At 43.8% G+C, this 19,870-nt stretch overlaps 1 protein-coding gene across 3 annotated transcripts in view; it reads left to right on the forward strand.

The window, feature by feature from the left end:
- Positions 1 to 19,870, forward strand: part of SAMD12 (sterile alpha motif domain containing 12) — a 201,730-nt gene that overhangs the window by 2,874 nt on the left and 178,986 nt on the right. For all 3 annotated transcript variants that reach the window (XM_081919074.1, XM_081919073.1, XM_081919072.1), the window contains exon 2: positions 14,292 to 14,470. In XM_081919074.1, coding sequence (XP_081775200.1) covers positions 14,292 to 14,470 — 179 coding nt within the window. The remainder of the gene's footprint in view (positions 1 to 14,291; positions 14,471 to 19,870) is intronic.

The following is a 19,870-nucleotide window of genomic DNA, read 5'->3' on the forward strand; positions in this document are numbered from 1 at the left end:
GAATGTCTCCCTGATAATTTTGGCCCTAAGCCATTTAGGGCTTTAAATACAATTCCTTTCTGAATTGGCCCAGAAATGAATGAACAACCAATACTCTAGTAATAAAGTACGCAACCTTATAGTATAGGCCTTAGCATAGAATGTTTTGACCCTGTTGGTGGGGGAGCGGCACCTCCTGCACCTTTAATAGTTGAGCAAGCCACATTTTTTGTGGGGAGAGTTTAGTTACGATGATGATATTAGGCTGTCTGTCGGTATGCTTCCTACTATGTTTTAGCATTGGTGTTTTGTAATGCGTTTCAAATGTTTTACACGGCCCTGAGATCTTTTGATAAAGGGTGATATATAAATTGAAATAATAATAATAATAATAATAATAATAATAATAATAATAAGCTAAAATTCCTTATTCTACATCTCTATTAAAGGTGCAGGAGTATTAAAAAATAAGAATGATAAAAGGTGCAGGAGTCTCATCTTTTGCATTTGACTACCTTTTTAGTGAGTCCTTTTACAAAGCTACCGTATTTTTTGCTCTATAAGACTCACTTTTTCCCTCCTAAAAAGTAAGGGGAAATGTGTGTGCGTCTTATGGAGCGAATGCAGGCTGCACAGCTATCCCAGAAGCCAGAACAGCAAGAGGGATTGCTGCTTTCACTGCACAGCGATCCCTCTTGCTGTTCTGGCTTCTGAGATTCAGAATATTTTTTCTCTTGTTTTCCTCCTCCAAAAACTAGGTGCGTCTTGTGGTCTGGTGCGTCTTATAGAGCGAAAAATACGGTACATGTTGCTGTCCATGAGAATATATGGACTGAAACAAAACAACGATAATCATTAATATTAATTTTAGAATAGTTACCAGGTTATTTTAATTCTTCCCTTTTTCTGCCACCTTCATCATTTTATGTAGAAATCACCTTCGTTCTTTTCTCTCTCTGTTTCTGTCAGTTCTCTTTATCTCTCTCCCCCTGCCGCTAATCCTGAAATATTAAATGAAATTTTGGAGACTCAACTTTTAGCATAGCTCTCTTCTCTGGAAGGAACAGAAAATGAGGAGCCTATCTTTCTTATGCCAATAGTGGCAAACTCTTTAAATTTTTAAATCACATTTAAATTTTAAAAAAATTATTTATACACACAATACAAACAATATAAAAGTGCAAAATGATACAATCAGTTTAAAACATTTTAAAAATGTTGTCACTGAGACTCAAACAAATACTTCAGGTACCCCTAATAGTTTACCCGTGAGGTTTTGTAAATCTTTGCAATCTTATTTTCAAAGTCTCCTCGGTTTCAAAAGCAACAAGGGGCACTGTTTGAAAAATACAAGCCCCAAGGCCCTTTGGACATGCTGAACTGTGAACATAAGCCATAGAATTAAAATTGAAGGTGGGCAAAAAAGGAAAAAAGACAAGAAGAGCAATATTCTGCAAAAGATACATAAAAACATATGAATGTGTAAAAAAAAGTGAACTAGTAAGTTGTTTCTGGAAAATAAATGTTTTTTAAAAGCCAGTCTAAAATGGAAGGCTTTATGTCTTTTCTCTCTCTGTAAAACCAAATTGGATACACCTCCAGTGAGCTTGTTCCACCACTTTGGTGGTCCCATTGGTATGGTTCCAAAGAAGGGATATATCTGATGAGATAGGCATATTTCCACTGCTGAAGAGACCGGGTGCTTTTAACTTCAAAGGAGTGGCTTATCTCTTCTGCTGTGGGAATTGTCATAGGGGAAAAAAGAAAGTGCAGTTTTTATTTCAAACCTAGTTAGGGCTGCGTACTTACCTGGGAGTAAGCCTTACTGAATGCAATGGGATTTACTCTGAGTAAACATAAATGGGATTACATAAACAGGATTACACTGTCCTGGACTCATTCCAATGAGACAATAAATACGCCAATTCAGGCATAGGCAAACTCGGCCCTCCAGATGTTTTGGGACAACAACTCCCATGATCCCTAGCTAACAGGACCAGTGGTCAGGGATGATGGGAATTGTAGTCCCAAAACATCTGGAGGGCCGAGTTTGCCTTCTCTAATTTCTGTAGACTGGGATTTATTTGTTTAAATTTTTTATCTTACCTCTCAGTTACACATGAGACCGTTGAGATAGAACTCAATTCCAAGTTAAGAACAGTACTTTTTTAAAAAAGAAAACAACCAGCAAATTACACAGCTTTAAAAAGGAGTAAACTAAAACAAGAGAAATAAACTTAAGTCAACCAAAAGGCCTTGTGAAAAGAAAAATCTTAACTTGTACATGGCAGTAAATTACATTTTCAATTGAAGCATGGGGCTAATCCACATGTATGTGTATCTCCTGCATGCCTGTTTAGAACTAAGCCCAATTTAGTTCAATGGGACAAATAAGTATATTCTTCTTAAATGGAGATGAATGTGCCTTGGGTTGTCCGTGCTCTTAGCAGTTTGGCATCTCTCTTCCCATGAGTGAAAGGGAAGCCTTAATCTAGGCTTAGCATATTTCAAACAGTGAAAATGTTCAGCTATTTTTATGGGGAAACGGCCAAAAAATGGCACTGCCAATATAGGCTGCCATACATCCAGATTTTCCTGGACATTTTCCCGATTTCCACCCGGACACTGCTGCCGACCGCAGTGAGAAAATTCAGACGTATGGCAATCACCATTTCAAGCTGGGAAAAGATTGTTTCCATCTTAAGAGCAAGCCAGGATGGTGACCCATGGCTTGAAGCTGGCTTAATATCACGACTTGCTCTGAGGTTGGTGTCAGTGACAGCATTTTTTTCTAGTTTGGCTAGAGTGGGAAACAATGGCTAATGAAAGACATATTGGTTTGTTTTCAGCTTGTGTGACAGGAGGACTAACAGGCTGAGTGCATGCCCAAATGCTTGTAAATATCTTGGCTGGTTTATTGATTGTCCTAATTGGGCCAATACTTAATGCTTTGTTGTTGAATTCTTTAGGAAATTATTGTTGGTTGAGCTGATAAGAAATTGTTGTCTAGTGGGGTTGGATTCACACATTTAAACGACCAATTAATCTGCAGTCCATTCAGGCACAAACACACCTTTGTGGACAAGACAGTGAATTTGTGATTGTGGGCATAGAAATATTTGCATTTTAGCTTCTCTGTTCTCTGTTTTCTTTGGCTACTTCCCCATTCTTTCTGCTCAAGGAAGAGCGAGTTTAATCCAGGGGCTGCACCTTGTTGTGTGTATTCTTGAACTGTGCATTCTGGTTTCTTAAACTGTCTGCTCCAAATAGCAACAGGAAATATTTCAAGCTTCATGAAAAAGAACCACCCTTGGCATTCAGGCTGGGCAAACTTCCAAAGCCTGGTGCCCTCCAGCTGTTTTTGACTCCAGATCCCATCAGCCCTAGGAAGCATAGCCAATAACCAAGGAGTTGTAGCTTAACACATCTGGAGGGCACTAGGGTGGGGAAGACTGAAAGAGGGCCTTGCAGTTGGGAAGCAGAAGGTTTGAGGCATATAGTACTTCTCTCACTCTCTTTTAAAAATTTTATTCAGTTTTCTTTTTCATTCATTACATACATCTCATATCCATAACATTTACTACTGTAGATTCCGGTGTATAAGACGACTTTTTAACCCCGGAAAAAGAGGTTAAAAAGTTGGGGGTCGTCTTATACGCCAGATATGGCTTTCTCCTGGTGTGGAGCCCACCCACTGCTGCTTTGGAGGCGGTAGCGGCGGGCTCCGCTTCGCGCAGGGGGGCTTTCTTCCAGCACGGAGCCCACCCACTGCTGCTGCCCAGAGTATAAGACTGGGCTTATAAGACGACCCCCGTCTAATACGCCCAGTTGCCTAATACGCCGGAATCTATGGTATTCATTCCTTCCTCCTTCCCTTCCTAGACCTCCCCAAACTTCCGCTTCTAGTTTGTTTCTCCTTTCACCCACCTTGCTACCTCCTAAAAGAAAAAGTGCTAATAACATATTTATACAATAACTTCTAATCTAAAAACATAAAGATGAAAATAAGTACACCATATTATTTCTCTATCTTCTACACATTTTCTAATACTAATGATGTGAATGTTTATTTAAATCCTGCCATCAAGTCTATAGACTTTCTTGGTTTTTGCAAATATAATAGAAATGGTTCCCATTCTTTTTCAAAGTCACTGTTGTCTTTTTCTCATTGTCTGTCATTTTTGCCAGTTCTGCATAGTTCATCAACTTCTCTTGCCATTGTTCTTTAGTTGGCGTTTCTCCAGTCTTCCAGTTTTGTGCAATCAATATTCTCACAGCCATAGTGGCATACATAAATAGAGTCCTCTTTTCTTTTGGTATATCTTGGCCTAAGATACCTAGTAGAAAGGTTTCTGGTTGTTGTTTTTTGCAAAAGTTATTTTCCACATTTTCTTCAACTCATTATATATCATTTCCCAATAAGCTTTTGCCTTTTTGCAATCCCACCACATATGATAATATGTACCTTCTAGGCATGTAGTACTTCTCAGACTGAGAAGGGTGGAAGCGTGTCTCTTAAGATCAAGCCACCAAGCTGGGTCCCTTGAATGTTCTATGCCTTTGGGAGCAAGATGCACAGGGGTCCCCAAGTATTCCTAGCCAAACTTCTATTTTCCCTTGCTACCAACAGGGGTGGACCTTGGTAATATGGCACCCTGTGCAAAGCCAACATTGGACACCACCTCCAGCACTCACTGTGCCTTCCCAAAGCTGGGTAAGGGAGGTGCAAGTATTTGGGAAGGAGGTATGAGGCTCTGGCACCATCCTAGAGTCCTTCCAGAAGCTGGGCTAAATCCACCTCTGCTACCACTTCCCTGCATTAAACCCAGAAGACTGAAGTGTGGGGCTGGGGAACCTGTGGCCTTAATAGAGGAATTTTTGGATTCCAGGTCCCGTAATGCCTAACTGTTGGCCATGGCTGATGGGAGTTGTAGTCCCCCAGCACCTGTAGGGCCACAGGTGCGCCAATGCACCAGGATTCTTCAGTGCTGCTCTTAGGAGAGTTCATATGCACTGGGAGAAGGAGGACTTGTGAGTCAAGGACCCGCCACCTGCATAGGATTATAAATAAGATACCAAGACACATTATTTTAGGTTAATGGGCAAAATTAGGCCACGACTTTTATTGGTTACAGCATGGGAGTAGTATTGGCTTAGGCATTGGATGAAACACGAATACATGACTCCACCCCGCTCAGCAGGGAGTCATATCAGGGTTAACAACCAATGGGAGGAGCTTGTTGATGCAAATACAACTGGAAGCTCCCCCATGACGTCACCAGGGGTCATAACATGGCCCTAGCCACCAGCAGGGCATTGGACAGGATCCACGACCGCCGGATTCCTTTAACGGAATACCCAAAAGAGGAGGGGTAGATGATGACGCATACCCAATCCTCCAACACAGCACACATATTCCAATGCCTAACCGCCAATACCAGAAAGTTGTGACAAATTGCTACAAGGCAGGCGAAGAAACCAAGAGGCTGGTGCCAATTTGCCCAATGGAGAAAAATGTCCTACCAGGCCCCTTGGGCAACCAAGGCAACTAAGCAAAGTCCATAGCAAGGTCAATACGCAAAGGAAGCTGACCTAAAAGGGAGCAGTTTTAGCTGGGCTATCTTGCAGCTGCAAGGAGGATACTTACAGTGTGTTTGTCAGGTGAACTGTGCCTCTAACTTTAAGGAAGCAGGAAAACGTGGTGCCCTAAGTGTTAACAGGTTGGGAAACTCTGGATTTCACAATATGTACTGTACTTGAACAATATGGGGATGATATACTGATTGCTGCCAGCACAGTAAGAGGTCAAGGCTGTCAATCTCTCATGGTTATAGGAGCAACATTGTCTTGACTTAGTGTGGTGTAAGGTGTTTGCGTTTCTTATTTTACATTCTAACAAGGATAATTTGGGAGGCGGTTAAGAAGAAGTATACAGGCCGTCTTTAAATATGAGCCCATTGAGACAGCTGCCAAGGAAACTCTATTTATAGAGCTTGGAGTTTCAACAGTGTTCCTTTAACTGCTTCCTTCCTTCCAGTCAAAGTGAAAGAAATAGGTCAGAACCAATAGCAGAAAGCTTTTTTTTTTAAAAAAAAAATCTTTGTTAAAATGTTTGCAATTATATTTTCTCTGCTGCATAGCGGAAGGTTTGCGGTGATAAACAAATTTGGATAAGCATGTTCTCAAGGAAACTGTGAAACAGTATTTGTATACCTGCCTGTGGATCTAAACTAAATATAGGGCAGTTTGGAATAATAATAAATAATCAAATGATCTGTAGGGTATCTAGTGAAAGTAATTCCATGGAGTCTTGTTATCATCTTGTCAGTTCTGAACTATTGCAGGCAGGAAGTTCAGGGTCTTGGAGATACCAGTCTCAGTGGAATGAAGCTCAGCTACAATGGCAGAGCTTGCAGGAGATAAAACTGCAAATAATAATAATAATAATAATAATAATAATAATAATAATAATAATAATTTTGTATCCCGCCCTCCCCGGCCAAACAACAGGTAAAAAACAGGTAAAAATAGCACAGTGTACATAAAATCGCACAGTCAATTAATTAAAATACATTCTAGAATCAATTCAGAATCAAATTAATGGCAACCATCGGATTAGAGTTCTATGAAGATTGCAGAAGGAAAAAGGGGGTTAGACTGTGCCTTGGCCAAAGGCCTGGTGGTTCAGCTCCATCTTGCAGGCCCTGCAGAAAGATGTCAAATCCCACAGGGCCCTAGTCTCTTGTGACAGAGTGTCCCACCAGATCAGGGCCACGGCTGAAAAAGCCCTAGCTCTGGTCGAGGCCAGTCTAACCTCCCTGTGGCCCGGGCTCCAAGATGTTTTTATTTAAAGACTGTAAGGTCCTCTGTGGGACATACCAGGAGAGGCTGTCCCGTAGGTACGAGGGTCCTAGGCCGTATAGGGCTTTAAAGGTTAAAACCAGCACCTTAAACCTGATCCTGCACTCCACCGAGAGTCAGTGCAGCTGGTATAGCACTGGGTGAATGTGATCCCACAGTGAGGACCCCATAAGGAGTCTTGCCACGGCATTCTGCACCTGCTGGAGTTTCTGGGTCAGGCTCAAGGGCAGCCCCACATAGAGTGAGTTACAATAGTCAAGCCAGGAGGTGACCATCACATGGATCACAGTGACTAGGACAGGGTGAGAGGCACAGCACAGGCAAGACAAAGTGATTGGGGGGCAAATAGATAGGACACCTGTACAGTGCATGGTCTGAAGGCACCTGAGGCCACCACCTGGTTCAGAGTTGGGGAACCTGTGGCCCTATTGATGTTGTTGAACGATAGTTCCTATCATCCTTGACCATTGGCCATGCTGGCTGGGGCTGGTGGGAGTTGGAAATCTAGCAACATGTGGAGAGGGACCTAGGTTCCCTAGTCCTTAGCTGAAACTAAGCTTGTCTGTGTCTGGTCAGAGTTTGGATGGGACCTTGTGTACACCGTTTTGGGGTTTTATGAGTAAGGGAAAGGTAAAGGAACCCTGGACGGTTAAGTCCAGTCAAAGGTGACTATGGGGTTGTGGCGCTCATCTCACTTTCAGGCCGAGGGAGCCGGCGTTTGTCCACAGACATCTTTCCAGGTCATGTGGCTAGCACGACTAAACCGCTTCTGGTGCAACAGGTCACCGTGACGGAAACCAGAGCGCACGGAAACGCCGTTTACCTTCCCGCCGGAGCGGTACCTACCGTATTTATCTACTTGCACTTTGATGTGTTTTCAAACTGCTAGGTTGGCAGGAGCTGGGACAGAGCAACAGGAGCTCACTCCGTCGCAGAGATTCGAACCGCCGACCTTCTGATCAGCAAGCCCAAGAAGCTCAGTGGTTTAGAACACAGCGCCACCCGCGTCCCTACCAAAAAAAGTGGGGCATAGTACCAGTGTGGACAAACACAAGGAAACCAATCATGGTTGCCTGGTTCAGTAGTTTCCCACATTCTGTCATTTAACCCAGCGCATTGGGTTGTATCCAGCCAAGTTTTACTCAAGAGTAGACGCACGGAAATCGGTGGGCATTGTTCTCCCTGCCTATTGGAGGCAGTATGTCCTTGAATACCATTTACTGGGAATCACAGCTGGAAAAGGTGCTGCCATGTTCAGGATCTGCTTGCTGGCTTTCTGTAGTTTGGCCCCTGTGAGACCATGGTGCTGGACTGCATGGACTTGATCCAACAGAGCTCTTCTTATGGTAAAACCCAGCCACTTCCTCTCTCCGTTACCTCCAATAATTCAGATTAAGTCCAAACTCTCCTATATCCCGCAGGATGTAGAATGAGGGGTGGCCAAACTGACTCTATGACTGCGAATGTCTGGTGTCCTTTGACATCGATTGGCCTATTTATCTACTTGCACTTTGAGGTGCTTTCGAACTGCTAGGTTGGCAGGAGCAGGGACCAAACAACAGGAGCTCATCCCGTTGCAGGGATTAGAACCGCCGACCTTCTGATTAGCAAGCCCCAGGCTCTGTGGTTTAACCCACAGCGCCACCCGCATCCCAAAGTATACTGGGCAGAAAATGGGATGGCTACAGTGGCCACTCTTTCCTCATGTTCCGTCTTGCCTCTGAGTTGGCAAGTGGGGTAAGAGCAGATTTGGCTCTTAGGCTTCCAGTTGCTGATCTTCTGATCTAGGGGGTTCTTGGCTCTGGTGGACAAGCAAGAAAAGGGGACACAGAATTCTTCTCACGCTTGTAAGCAGAGAGATTATGGGGGAAGATGGAGTCTGTTGCATCTTCATTTTTCCCAGTGCCAGCAGAAGAAAGCGGGGGAAGAATTCTTCACAAATATTGGACACACATACAGTTTGCTCTACAATAGTTTTAAATTGAATTATTTGGATTAGGGTTGTTTTAGCCCTATTGATTTCCATAGGAGTAATCCGCTTAAATGCAAGTATTTCAGCTCCACTTTGGATCAGGCGGCCCCAAATCTGGCTAACATTGATTTAAAACCTGAGTAGTTTTCCACTGAATAGTCCCCCCCAACCCTCCCAGACTTTCAATTATATATCTAGGATATAACTGGAAGGATCATTTGTATCAATTCTTCTTTTATTAGGGATGTGACAAACACCCCGGCTCGATTTAAATTACTGTATAACCTTCGTCCCTCTGGGGAAATTGCGAATTGCTTGGCTAGTGACTTTTGGAAATGCAGGAGTTTAATGTCACCTGAGGCTGTTGCAGATCCATCTGCCCCCTGCTTGACTGACCAATTAGCTTGGTTTGGAAATCTCTATTTTTGGTTGTCCTCCGAGGTCACAGCGCGCACCCCGGAGGCCTGCAGAGAATGCCTTCGTAGGCTTTTCTCTCAGGCAGAGAATCCTCCAGGGGTGTCCGCGTGTGGCTTAAGGCTGGCTATCTGCTATAAAAGAATATTAATCCAATTCCACATATTGGGAGGCTTCGTTTGGAGGAGGGTAACGACAGCCAGGCACATAAAATCCAACTATTCTGGACAACAGCAATACGAGAAATATGTAAAATAACTAAGCAAGTATTAGACATCACCCCAGAATTGGCCCTACTAAACATCTTCCAAGACAACAATGGCCATTTACACCACAAAGCACTCGTAACCCACCTACTTTCAGCAGCCAGAAATACCATAACCAGACACTGGAGAGACCTGTCAGGAGTAAGCATGGACCAATAGTACCAAATAGTATGGGAAACAGCCCTACTAGAAAAATTAACCAATAAACTGAAACTGACACGGGGACAAACAAAAAGAAGACGCCTTTACGTATGGCTCCCCTTTATCACATACACAGCCCAACAAGACAATGACAATAATCCACCAACAGCATATAAATCAATATGGCTCACCTGATCCAAAACACCCACCTGCCCCACTCACACACGAAAACAAAGATCGCCACAGCCAATCACAAACAAACAACCACACCCTAGGCCAACCCCAACCTCTCTCACCACCAAAGGAACACAAGTGAACAGCAGAGAACTGGCACGAGTAACGCTGACACTAAACCCTACATACCTTAAGCAAAATAGAAACATCGCCACCCGACCCCACCCATCTTCCCCCCTCCACCCCTTTTCTTCCTAATGTCTCAACAAATGAAACTGATTTGTAAAAATGTTAAATGGAAAAAATACGAGAGACATTACACATACTTCTGTAAAACAAGAAAATCTTTAATGAAAAACAAAACAAGTATACAGTGGTATCTCGGGTTAAGTACTTAATTCATTCCGAAGGTCCATTCTTAACCTGAAACTGTTCTTAACCTGAGGCACCACTTTAGCTAATGGGGCCTCCTGCTGCCGCCATGCCGCCGGAGCATGATTTCTGTTCTCATCCTGAAGCAAAGTTCTTAACCCGAGGTACTATTTCTGGGTTAGCGGAGTCTGTAACCTGAAGCGTCTGTAACCTGAAGCATATGTAACCCGAGGTACCACTGTATGCGCTTGGAGTGATAGGAAGGAAGCAGCAGTGGGCATGATCCAAAATACCCCCTACAATCTAGGGAGGCTGCCCCTGCATTCTGGTGCCTGTCTGTGCTAAAACATTGCTTCTGTTTGGCAATGTAGGGACTCCTTGAGGGGATATCCTTTTACTCTTTTTTTTTGTGAGTGTGCACGTAGCGCGTGGGAAAACCTCAGGCCCATGGGGGCAATTGCACTCCTCTGGCCTCTCTGCTTAGTCCTTGGGACTCTACTGACCCAGTACGTTTCCGAGCACAGTTCAAAGTGTTGGTGCTGACCTTTAAATCCCTAAACGGCCTCGGTCCTGTATACCTGAAGGAACATCTCCACCCCTATCATCCAGCCCAGACACTGAGGTCCAGCGCCGAGGGCCTTCTGGCGATTCCCTCACTGCGAGAAGTGAGGCTACAGGGAACCAGGCAGAGGGCCTTCTCAGTAGTGGCGCCCGCCCTGTGGAACACCCTCCCATCAGATGCCAAGGAAATAAACAACTACAGTGGTACCTCGGGTTACATACACTTCAGGTTACAGACTCCGCTAACCCGGAAATAGTACCTCAGGTTAAGAACTTTGCTTCAGGATGAGAACAGAAATCATGTGGCGGCAGCAGGAGGCCCCATTAGCTAAAGTGGTGCTTCAGGTTAAGAACAGTTTCAGGTTAAGAACAGACCTCCAGAACGAATTAAGTTGTTAATACGAGGTACCACTGTATTTTACTTTTAAAAGACAACTGAAGGCGACCCTGTTTGGGGAACCTTTTAATGTTAAAAGGTTATTGTATTTTAGTGTTCTGTTGGAAGCCGCCCAGAGTGGCTGGGGAAACCCAACCAGATGGGCGGGGTATAAATAATAAATTATTATTATTATTATTATTATTAATACATCCTCTCTCTTCCAAGGTCAGATCCTTCACCGACTCTCCTCCACCTCAGCGGCGGAGCAAGCTGATCGGGCGCCTGGGGTGGCATGTGTGCCCTGCGCCCAGGGGTGGGGCGAGCTGGGGCAGGAAGCCCCATGGGGCCTCCAAGGAGTCCGCCTGCCTCCTCCCACTCAACCGCCCTACAGCTGAGGGGGTTGCGGTGGGCAGACCGTTTGGGCAGCCTGAAGCCTGCGGGCGCCCAAGCCACCGCGTCAATCCCAGGAGAGATGCGTGGCTCGGGCGCGCTGCAGGCCCCATGGTGAGTGCCGCCCGCCATTTTGTCACCCTCCTCAGTGGTGACACCTGGGGCGGCCCACCTCCATCCCCCTTCCTCCACCCCTGCTCCACCCCCTCCTCAAATTCTTTTGCCTGGCTGGAATGTGGGTGAGGTCTTATATATATATATTTTTCAAAGATTTCACTCAAGGATTTTCAACCTTTAGTCTTTTATAGGAGTCTTTAGAATACATCTCACACTGGATAATGTGGACTGATTTGAATTCCAATCAATTTTAACTCGGTGCAGAAGCTGTTCTCCGCCCCGCCCCCCCACCATGTAATTGTTTAAGAAACCGAGAACTGTCATTTGAAAAGGGCTTAGTGTACGGAACTGGATAAATAAATTTGGTTAATAGAATAATCCTACGAAAGTGCAGGCTGAGAGTGCAGCTCATTTGACTCTGTGCAGTCTTTAAAAGAGTTCTTTCCTGGTTAATCCATTCTGCTATAGAGTGCCATTGCTATGTAAGATTTTCTTCCCCCTTGTTACCCTGAATAAAGAAGTTAGCTGTATCATAACTTTTCAATTTGTAGACTATGAATAACATTACTCAGATTGTACAGAAGAAATCCTCCTGCTGGATCCGTCGTCGTCTAATGACACCACATCTAATTGGCTTATGTCAAGAAATACATGCGTTCGCAATACGTGCTGAAAATCCTGTAAATGTCTAAAGGATGAAGAAACAGGGTTAAGGCAGAGCAACAGCAAATGCTTCAGGGGTCTCACATGTCATATTCAACAAGTGTACAATCTGTGCAATACAACTAGTTGAACAGGACACCTGTACAGCCATTCGTGTGTAACATTAGACTGCATGGTCCACAGTGGTACCTCGGATTACAGACGCTTCAGGTTACAGACGCTTCAGGTTACAGACTCTGCTAACCCAGAAATAGTACCTCGGGTTAAGAACTTTGCTTCAGGTTGAGAACAGAAATCGCACAACGGCAACACGGCAGCAGCAGGAGGCCCCATTAGCTAAAGTGGTGCTTCAGGTTAAGAACAGTTTCAGGTTAAGAATGGACCTCCAGAACGAATTAAGTACTTAACCCGAGGTACCACTGTACTCAATAGGTGTACGTGTGTAGAGTCAGCTTGTGTTCAGTGTAAAGTGTGACCCGCCTTGTTCTCCCTCGCAACAAGTTGCATAGTCTTGTCAGCATACAACTCCTGTGTTCGGAGATCTGCACTGGTTGCTGATCTGCTCTTGGGCCAAGTTCAAGATACAGTGGCACCTTGGTTCTCAAACAACCCATTCCAGAAGCTGGTTCCAAAACCAAAGTGTTCCAAAACCAAGGTGTGCTTTCCCATAGAAAGTAATGCAAAATGGATTAATCCATTCCAGGCTTTTAAAAACAACCCCTAAAACAGCAATTTAACATCAATTTTACTATCTAATGAGACCATTGATCCATAAAATGAAAGCAGTAAACAATGTACTGCTGTCACACAATCAATCCATCAATCAATCAATCAGTAGCTGAACTGGGTTCCATACAGTCACAAAAACAAAACAAAGAAGCCGCAAAAATGCAAAATAAATAGCAAAAACAGGCAGACCTCAGTGTAACACTCAAAATGGAAGTATGGCACTCAAAACGGAGCATGTTCGGCTTCCAAAAAAAGTTCGCAAACCAAAACACTTACTTCCGGGTTTGCAGTGTTTGGGTTCTGAGTTGTTTGAGTACCAAGGTGTTTGAGAACCAAGGTACCACTATATTGCTATTAGTATAAGGTAAAGGTAAAGGGACCCCTGACTATTAGGTCCAGTCGTGACCAACTCTGGGGTTGCGGTGCTCATCTCGCATTATTGGCCGAGGGAGCCGGCGTACAGCTTCCAGGTCATGTGGCCAGCATGACTAAGCCACTTCTGGTGTACCAGAGCAGCGCACCGAAACACTGTTTACCTTCCCGCCAGAGCAGTACCTATTTATCTACTTGCACTTTGACGTTCTTTCGAACTCCTAGGTTGGCAGGAGGAGGGACCGAGCAACGGGATATCACCCAACCTCAGGGATTCGAACCGCTGACCTTCTGATCAGCAAGTCCTAGGCTCTGTGGTTTAACCCACAGCACCACCTGCGTCCCGCTATTAGTATACAAAGCCCTTAACAACTTGAGATCAGTTTACCCCTTATGTGCCCACTTGTCTGCTTCGATCAGTGGAATTGGCCACATATGATACCTGCTCCACATTTGTAAGAACTCAGTTGTTTTGTGTGTCAGCTCCTAAACTTTGGGGCTCCTGCCTATTGATATCAAGCAGTTGCCTTCACTGTCTTTTTTGGGTGCCTGCTATAAAGCATTTCTTGTTTAAGACAAGCCTACCCACATGCTTAGAAAGCTGTGATGAGTTTTGATCTGTTGTAGTCTATTGTTGTTTTAACTTCCTGTATGTTGAAAATTATTGCTGTAAACTTTTATTTTGATGCTTGTATTATTTTATCTTTTTGTGAACCTCTTTGAGGGTTCTTCTACAGTTGAGTAGTGTATTCTTTTTATGAAATAAATCAATAGCCTACATCTCATAGATTAAAAAGATGCATGCTCTGGCTTTCGTTTCCTCGTGTGATGCTAGAGTGGTTGAAAACCTTTCATGTTGTCCTTTCCTACACTCCAGACTCATTGCAATTCCTTCTTCCAGCTATCCATTGCAGTCTAAATCCAAATGGTATCGATCTCTCCGTCCACACGGAAGGAATTAACCTGCAACTTGAAGGCGAGAGAGTGGACTCTTCTTCCCATAAGAAGGAGAGCTCTTCCAAGTTGCTTGAGTCCAAAGGAACGCCCAAGAGACAGCACGGGGAGCCAGAATCATCTAAGGTAGGCATAGCAAAATCACACATTTATATTCAGAAGGAGGGTCTGTACTAAGTGGTAAGTGGACGTACCTCTATGCAGAATGTTTCAAGTTAAATCTCTTTTTTTTCCCTTTCTTTGGCGATCACTTGTAGCTGAGTAAATTTGTCTTCCATAAACACAGTTTTAACAATGAGTCCATAAGTGACTGTGAGGCCAATTCTGGATCCACACATCCTTCCACAGTCAGGACATAGGTTTCCAGGCAGGAGTTGACCACGGTGTAGATTTGCCAAGTGCCTTCCTCTTAGCACGTTTCTCCCTTTTGTCCTGAGTTTGAGTATCTTCAAAGCCCAAGACACCTTTGGTAAAGGCTGTTCTCCAATTGGAGCGCTCACAGGCCAGTGTTTCCCAGTTGTCGGTGTTTATACTACATTTTTAAAAATTTGCCTTGAGAGAGTCTTTAAACCTCTTCTTCTGACCACCAGCATTATGCTTTCCATTTTTAAGTTCGGAATAGAGTAGTTGCTTTGGAAGATGATCATCAGGCATCTGCACAATATGACCAGTCCAGCAAAGTTGATGTTGAAGAATCATTGCTTCAACACTGGTGATCTTTGCTTCTTCCAGTACACTGGCATTAATTCGCCTGTCTTTCCAAGCGATGTGTAAAATTTTTCGGAGACAAAGTTGATGGAATCTTTTACTAGCAAAAAGGATCTTGGATAGCCAAGCTGTCCAGGAAAAGGTGCTTAGAGATGCACCACTGCTCAGTGGCAGAACATTGGCTTTGTGTGCAGAAGGTCCCGGGTTCAAACCTCGTCATCTCCAGCTAAAAAGATCAGCTGGCAGGTGGTGCAAAAAACATCTAAGACTTTGGAGAATTGGATCATGCCAGTCAATGGTCGCCTAGATGGACAATTTCACCTGGTGCAAACAGCAGCTTACTATGTTCCTGAAGGTGCTGAAAGGTGTACTGTATTTCTTTTCCTTTCTTTGGTTTAAGTTTGCTTTTGGAGGTGCAGAGAGTTAATGTCCATAAAAAGCAAAGCAACTGCAACGGAACCTTTCCCTCTTTTTATCAGAATGATCCAGAGTGAGATCAGTCCTGCTGGGACACAGCCAGTCTCAGAACATATTTGATGCTGGCCGACTAACAAATGAGCAATCAATAGGCTAATTCAAATGGGTTTTTCACAATTAGGGTGCATCTTCCAGACCAGTAGGTTTTCACATGATCCGCTACAGAGAATAGATTGCATATCCCCTTTCTCCTTCAGATTTTCCATCACTGAAACCTGGTTTCTTTAACTGGGGGTCTCTCTTTATTTAAAGTCTTATGATAAAAACAGTACAGTATACCCCCAATAGAGAGTCAGTCCCAAGTATATACAGTTGTTCCTGATGTTTGATGACATGCTTATGGTCATTTCAGTACTAAAAATTCTGTGTGGAAGTTAGATTCTTAATCCTCTTAATCCCAAAGAGTTCCCCCCATCATTGTAGAGTGAATTGTGGCATTATTGAGTTTCTTTCGCGTTGACCATGAGAGATAGAATTACATTTCCCCTTTAAAAAGCAAGTGCATTGCTATTATAATATCTGAGCCAGGGACAGACTTCCACTACTCAACAAAAAAGTAGGAAAAAAAACTTTTTTTAAAATAGTAGTTGAGATCTGAAGTTCTCTTTGTTGACAAGCTGCCTAAATGTGCAACCTGCGCATTTAAGAGAAGAAAGAAAACTGTCTGTAACGTTGTTTGTTACGTGTTTTGAGGCCTTTTTAATGTCTCCCCTGCCATATAATTAGTTACCAAAAAAGAAGACATCGAATAACATTAAGGAAATGACTGATGGAACTAACACAAAGGCAGGGAATTGTATGTCCATTATGGTGGGGCCAAATTAATCACTGAGCTAGCTGACTGAATACCCTGGTTCATTTCTCAGGTAGAATAGCAAGTCCAAGGCAATGAAACACCCACATATTTGCATGAGGATTCGATAAGCTTCCCGTAATTTTTAAGGGTTGTAATCGGGCTGCTGTTATGTTGCTGCTGCTGCTCTCTTTTGTGATTTTTATGGTTTTCCTGGACTGGCCATAGCTTCAGTGATAAATTGCTGGTTGCTGTTGTTAGTAGATTATGTGTTTTTCGGGGAGTTTGCTTTTTAATTATGCTGTTTTATATCGTGTTTACATGTTGTTGTGAGGTACGTTGCAAGAAAGGTTTTTCTAAAAGGCAAGAGTATACAGCCATTGAACAAATGAATAAAAGCTTGTAGCCCAGATTGGGATTCCTCACGCATATGGACCAGATTTAGCCCACTTCCTATCTCTCTCTCTGTTTGCAGTGTCCTGGTGGCACCAGCTAATTTGGCTTTTTGACCTGGAAGTATTGCTAAGGGCAGGATCTGGTTCAATGTATTTTCTTGATAAAAAAAACTGAAAGCAGGGCAATGAATCTTCTGCACCAATTTTTGTCTCTCCAAATTTTGCAACATGTGTAGATCCTGTTTCTGCCATTCATGGGGAAGGGCAGGTAACTAAAGTTGGCCCCTAAACCTTCCCTGCTGACCAGTATCTTCCTCTTCATCTCTGATTCTGAAATCCCCGTCCCCAACATTGCCTGTCTGGTTTCATGCCCAAATTCACAGCCTTAAGGGCTTAGGATGCTGAACTGATGACTTCGCCTTGGTCCAGGAAGGGAACATCCCACACACCAAAACAGATGCACCATTGGTGTGTATGCAGATGTTTATCTGGATCAGTATCCTTAGTGTATAGTTGTAAGCCTCTTAGAAGCCATTCTGACATATTTGTGGTATATGAATGAATGAATGAATGAAAGAAATTGTTTTTCTGGGCTTTACTTAACTTGCTGGGTGCATTTTTGATGGAGAAAAAGATGTATGGTCTTCCCAGGAGGACATTAACTAATCCACGTGTCTAGTGGTGATCGCCGTTCAAGTTGGATCTGAGCTAGATCTTCCTGTCTTCTCAGTGAAGAGCGTGAGCATTTGACGTCCTGCTTCTTTTGAGTGTCCTTTAACAGAATTATAAGCTTCCATCATAAGTCCCCTCAGCCACGTCTTCTAATGTGTTTGTGGCATAGATATATATGGTGGTTGGAACCCATCTGTTTCAGGAAACAAAGGAAGAGAGTGACTTTGGGTGTGAGACTTTGGGTTGGAAGGTTGCAGCGACTACTGTGGCTATGCAGACCGATGCAGAAGAGACTTGTTTTGTTGAATCTGGGGCAGATGAAGATGTCCGGTTGTGCTGCTGCAGATGTACCATAGCATTTATTCTCTCTGCACTCCTCCAGGCGGTCATTTCTCCTCTGTTCACTGCTATGGATACATCTTTCTCTCCCTTTGACCTTATGAGGAACGGCTAAGGGAGCTGGGCATGTTTAGCCTGGAGAAGAGGAGGTTAAGGGGTGATATGATAGCCATGTTCAAATATATAAAAGGATGTCACATAGAGGAGGGAGAAAGGTTGTTTTCTGCTGCTTCAGAGAAGCGGATCCAAACTACAAGAAAGAAGATTCCACCTAAACATTAGGAAGAACTTCCTGACAGTAAGAGCTGTTTGACAGTGGAATTTGCTGCCAAGGAGTGTGGTGGAGTCTCCTTCTTTGGAGGTCTTTAAGCAGAGGCTTGACAACCATATGTCAGGAGTGCTCTGATGGTGTTTCCTGCTTGGCAGGGGGTTGGACTCGATGGCCCTTGTGGTCTCTTCCAACTCTATGATTCTATGATTCATACACAGACACAAGCAGTATTAACACTGCATTCCTAAACCCAATGGAAAATCTGCACAAGGACAGTGAATGCAGTGATACCTCAGGTTACAGATGCTTCAGGTTACAGACTCTGCTAACCCAGAAATAGTGCCTCGGGTTAAGAACTTTGCTTCAGGATGAGAACAGAAATCACACGAAGGCGGTGTGGCGGCAGCAGGAGGCCCCATTAGCTAAAGTGGTACCTCAGGTTAAGAACAGTTTCAGGTTAAGAACGGACCTCCAGAACAAATTAAGTTCTTAACCCGAGGTACCACTGTATGAGAATATGTCGTCCTATCAGTAGCAGAGTTAAGCCGTAAGATCAGGATGGTGTTGGACAATTTTGTCCAACACCATCGTGGACACCATTTTGCCCAGCCATTATGTCAAACAATCCTTCCTTCTCCTTTTCGTTCCTCGTCTTTCTTTTCACAATATTTTTTCCCATTCAGTGTATGGTAAAAGAACAATAGGGGCATGGGATAAGCGCTGTGGGATGGTGGCTCTCCATGCCATGTGTGTTTGTTTGTGTTGCGTTTTCTAATCAAAACCAGCTTTTTGAAGAAAAAACTACGTCAACAAAAATCTAGCCTCATGAGAGCTGGAAACTTGTTCTTGTTAAAATGAGGTCTGAGCCGCTTAAGGTGCTGGAGATTGCCTTAGCGGATCGATCTGCAAACAGGCCGCCTTCACGCCGCTCCGGTTAAAGTCTTTCAGCAGCTCCTCTTACTCAAAGTATTCAGTAGGGAATCCAAATAATAGGTACTGACTCTCTGTGTACAGCTGCCACTTCAAAGGCCTCCAAAGGTTCCAGCAACTTTTGAGCTTGATGTGGTGTGGAATTCTGATGCTGCCACAAACATCAGTCAGTTTCAAGGCAGCACGCCTCCCTTGTGACCCATTTTCTGGTGGCTTTGTTTTATTTATTTCTCTCTTCTTTTTTGAAGCAACAGCAATTAGCTCTTTGTATTAGCGTCCCCATTTGGAACACTCCACTTTTCCCTTTTGACGCTCAGCGTGTAATCGGCAGCTCCTAATAGCAGTTTGTCGCCGTGCTTTCAATTTGTCTAAATTGCAGCGTTGTGACTGTTTGATAGGAGCGGGCTTCAGATGGAGGGCGATTTGGATCAGGGGCGGCAATGGTGCTACTCGCAGAAAATGTTGCGCTGACGGTTTTAGCTGCTGCCCTCTGGCTCCTAGCTTGGACTGTTCTGCCCAGATAATTAGCATTATTTGTATGATTGCGTTGGGTGGCAAGGCACAGATGGCGGGCTGCTACTGCATTATCTCCTGTAGTGACGCATCAGTCGTGTTTTTAGGGCAGCTTAATGCCACCGTCATCTCTGCCATTGAGTAGGGATAAGGGAGCACACAATGAGTCCGGTTTTTGAACCAGGAAGGGCGGGGTATAAATAAAAATATATTTCCAGTTACAGATAGGTAGCCGTGTTGGTCTGCCATAGTCAAAACAAAATAAAAAAACTCCTTCCAGTAGCACCTTAAAGACCAACTAATTTCGTTCTTGGTATGAGCTTTCGTGTGCATGCACACTTCTTCAGATACAAGTGTGCATGCACACGAAAGCTCATACCAAGAACGAACTTAGTTGGTCTTTAAGGTGCTACTGGAAGGAGTTTTTT

This window comes from Podarcis melisellensis (assembly GCF_964234715.1).
Source record: "Podarcis melisellensis genome assembly, chromosome: 7".
In the NCBI taxonomy this organism is placed as follows: domain Eukaryota; kingdom Metazoa; phylum Chordata; class Lepidosauria; order Squamata; family Lacertidae; genus Podarcis; species Podarcis melisellensis.